Here is a 3,673-nt window from a genome sequence, read left to right on the forward strand (position 1 = left end):
TTTAATAACACAGTTGGGGTTATTCAAACTATTCACTATATTAGCATCAATGATTTGACAAATTCATTAATTAAATGACAAGATATATTTGCACTAATGACAAGAAATTTTGCTTTAAGTAAACGTGTGCTAAATAGTAGTAAGAGGTTGGCATAAATAAATATTGTGGGAGGCTTGCCTAACCTACAATTAGTGCATCTCCAATATTAATATAAATTGCATTATAAATATTGTCATATAAGTTAGGATGAACAATGTCTACATAAGTTTTTTCAATACTGATTATGTCTAAATTACATGACAAGAAAAAAGTAGATATTCTTCTACATGGAGTAAGTCAGGTTATTTTTTCTCTTCTTTTTCAATTCTATTACTTTATCTTTTCTCTTTGAAGATGAAATTTGAATTAAGTGATGCATTAGACATTATTGCCACGTAGAATTTCTATGAATAGAAAGTTTTTGTTATGTGGGCTTGCTTATTTCAGAGGTTAGAGCATTGCAATGTGATGGTAATCGGTTCGATTTCAATAGCCGACTTTTTCTTCATTTTTTTTTATTTTTTCAATTTAGATATCATGTAATATTCCAATCAATATAACATATTGGAGATGTTCTTAGGTAAGTATTAGAACGTGCCTTTAATAACTGCATCATTGTTTCAAGAATGTGAGAGCTCTCAAACACATGAAATAGTTCAATGTGCTCTCGACGATTATTTTTGAGATGTAGATACTTTTCCTATTCAAATAATTGAGGTTATTTGAGGGGGCTAATTTATTTTTTATTTTTGAAAATTTAAACGTCTAATCAAAGCGAATGGACACCTTAGTTGGTAATCATACTTTGATTGGATGACAACCATACTATTCTAGTGTCTGAAGAAATAGTTATTTTTATGATTGAGTGACGGAAAAAATTTAAGTATAGAAACTGTAAATTCCATTAATTGTATATAATTTATCAGATCTAAATCAATCACTTGATCAAACTGGAATAAATGGGTTGAATATCTGTATTGGCTGAACTTATGAGCATTATATTTTAGTCACTGAACTTAATTTTCTTAAGAAATTGGTACTAAAATTTTAGTTCATTTCGTTAATCACCATACTCAACTCCGCCTATGAAAGTAAAGGAACAGAAATCCCAAGTTGAATAATTTTTGGAGCCAAGTAGTAATAGAACTTGCACATGAGGATTTTGATGAGATTATGATCTTTATTCTCCAAAATCTGATTTATAATTCAATGATTTATCAAACAAATTTTATTTTATTTTGTTGTAAATTCTAAAAGTAGGTTCAATTTTTTTATTAGAATTTTATTTCCTATGGAGTAAACTATTCAACTTAACATTTAAATTTATTTTACCGATGACTTCGGCCGGGCATGTAAAAATTTCATCAATTTAAAAATAAAAAATAAAAAATGAAAGACTAGTATAATCATTGACGAGATAAGAAATTAAAAGCTGCGTAAATTGAACAAATAAAAATAAAAAATTAAGTTGAACGAGCACAGCCAAGACCCGAGTCCCTAACAAGTTGGAGTTGGACCATGCAAATATACCACGGCCACGAGTTCCACACAAGAGTTATAGTTCCGTATCCACATCTCGATATTCAACAACACTAGTCTATAGGTGCACCTACCCACCCACTCGCTCGCTCGCTCTCGTCACCACCAAAGTGCTTTTTGTATATTTATATCTCCATCCCTAAACCCTATACACATAGGTAGTCCTCGGAATGATTTTGGAGATGGAGTTTTTCATTCTTGCTCTAATTTTCTTCTCGCAATCGAATTTAATATTATGCTTCTCTGCAAAGCAGTCAGCATTGATTTTGCCACTCGAAATTTCTACATCTCCACCAAATAAAGTATCGTTCCACCATAATGTTACCCTCACCGTCTCACTCACTGTTGGGTCGCCTCCTCAGCAAGTCACCATGGTGCTTGATACAGGTAGTGAACTCTCCTGGTTACACTGCAACAAAACTCCCACAACCCCATTAACCTTAAATCCTTCACTCTCGTCGACATACCGTGCAATCCCGTGTTTGTCGCCGACATGCAGAACCAAGACACGAGATTTCACTGACCCTGTTTCTTGTGACTCGAAAGGCCTCTGCCATGCCACTCTCTCTTACGCGGACAGTTCCTCCTTTGAAGGTAATTTAGCCTCAGACACGTTTAATATTGACAATTCAGATCTACCAGGGACGGTGTTCGGATGCATGGACATGGGATTCAGCTCCAACATAGAGGAAGACTCCAAGACCACCGGACTAATTGGCATGAACCGGGGATCTTTATCCTTCGTTTCCCAAATGGGGTTCTCCAAATTTTCCTATTGTATTTCGGGTCATGATTCATCGGGGATTTTGCTCTTGGGAGAAGCTCATTTTCCTTGGCTAAAGCCTTTGAACTACACACCACTGGTTCAAATATCAACACCTTTACCATATTTCGATAGAGTTGCGTACACAGTTCAACTCCAAGGAATATCAGTATCTGGTAAAATTCTTCCTTTGCCGAAATCCACGTTCGAGCCCGACCACACCGGTGCCGGCCAGACTATGGTCGACTCCGGTACACAATTCACGTTCTTGCTCGGCCCTGCTTACACTGCACTGAGAAATGAATTCTTGAATCAAACTAGAGGCGTTTTAAGGAAATTAGAAGATCCCAATTTTGTGTTTCAAGGGGCTATGGATTTGTGCTACAGAATTGAGCAGAACAGGAGAGTTTTACCTCCATTGCCAAGTGTGAATTTGATTTTTAGAGGAGTGGAAATGAGTGTTACTGGGGAGAAATTATTGTACAAAGTTGGAGGCGCAAGCAGAGGAAGTGATTCAATATATTGTTTCACCTTTGGGAACTCAGATTTGCTGGGTGTGGAGGCTTATATTATTGGACATCATCACCAGCAAAATCTGTGGATGGAGTTTGATCTTGCAAATTCAAGGGTGGGATTGGCTGAGTTTAGGTGTGAATTAGCGAATCAAAGATTACGACCCTAAACTTACTTTCTTTTTATTTTATTTTATCCTGATAAATTTATTATATTTTACTTTGGGAAAATAGTAGAAGAGATCCCCTGAACTTTGATACGCATTGCACCTTGTCCCCTTTATTAGCATTTATATCCCAAAGAGAATTGATAAGCTTGTCTACAAAGAACTGAAGTATACAAAATGAAAGATTAAAAGGAAAGAATGTAGATGATGTATCATTGAACTTTTAGTGAAATTTAAATTTGACCACTCAACTTTGATTTGTCACAATTATGTTCCTTGAAATTTAGTGAAAGCTCAATTTGCTCCCTCAACTTCAATTAGTTTTCTAATTACCTCAATCGAGATTTCACTGAAACCACAATGACCAAAAATGAAAATTAACCCAATTAACCTTTGTTTCACGCTAAGCCGCCTTAGTCCACTAGAGTTTAGCTATGTTATTACATACTTACTTGTCAAGGTGTAATAATGTTTCGAGGTGTTTAAAAATATATATGTTGCTGCTTTCCTTTTTGTTATAAAAATGTGAGGTATCGAGATATTAAAAATATATTTTCAGAAGGCATTGAATGGAGATCAAAGTTTAAGCTATATATGATAGTAACTAAAAATATATTTTAGTGACGTTGGGGCAATGTCTACCACTCTACTG

At 35.0% G+C, this 3,673-nt stretch overlaps 1 protein-coding gene across 1 annotated transcript; it reads left to right on the forward strand.

Annotated features, from left to right (window-relative positions):
• The first annotated feature begins 1,308 nt into the window (after positions 1 to 1,308).
• On the forward strand, positions 1,309 to 3,332 carry LOC111385663 (aspartic proteinase PCS1-like). The gene has a single exon (XM_023010083.1). The coding sequence runs from the start codon at positions 1,750 to 1,752 to the stop codon at positions 3,022 to 3,024; it is 1,275 nt and encodes a 424-aa protein (XP_022865851.1). The 5' UTR covers positions 1,309 to 1,749; the 3' UTR covers positions 3,025 to 3,332.
• Positions 3,333 to 3,673: the final 341 nt, after the last annotated feature.

Source organism: Olea europaea, unplaced genomic scaffold (assembly GCF_002742605.1).
Source record: "Olea europaea var. sylvestris unplaced genomic scaffold, O_europaea_v1 scaffold3247, whole genome shotgun sequence".
NCBI lineage: Eukaryota > Viridiplantae > Streptophyta > Magnoliopsida > Lamiales > Oleaceae > Olea > Olea europaea.

Coding starts and splice junctions, on each gene's coding strand:
- LOC111385663 (XM_023010083.1), top strand. CDS start 1,750: ATGATTTTGGAGATGGAGTTTTTCATTCTTGCTCTAATTTTCTTCTCG.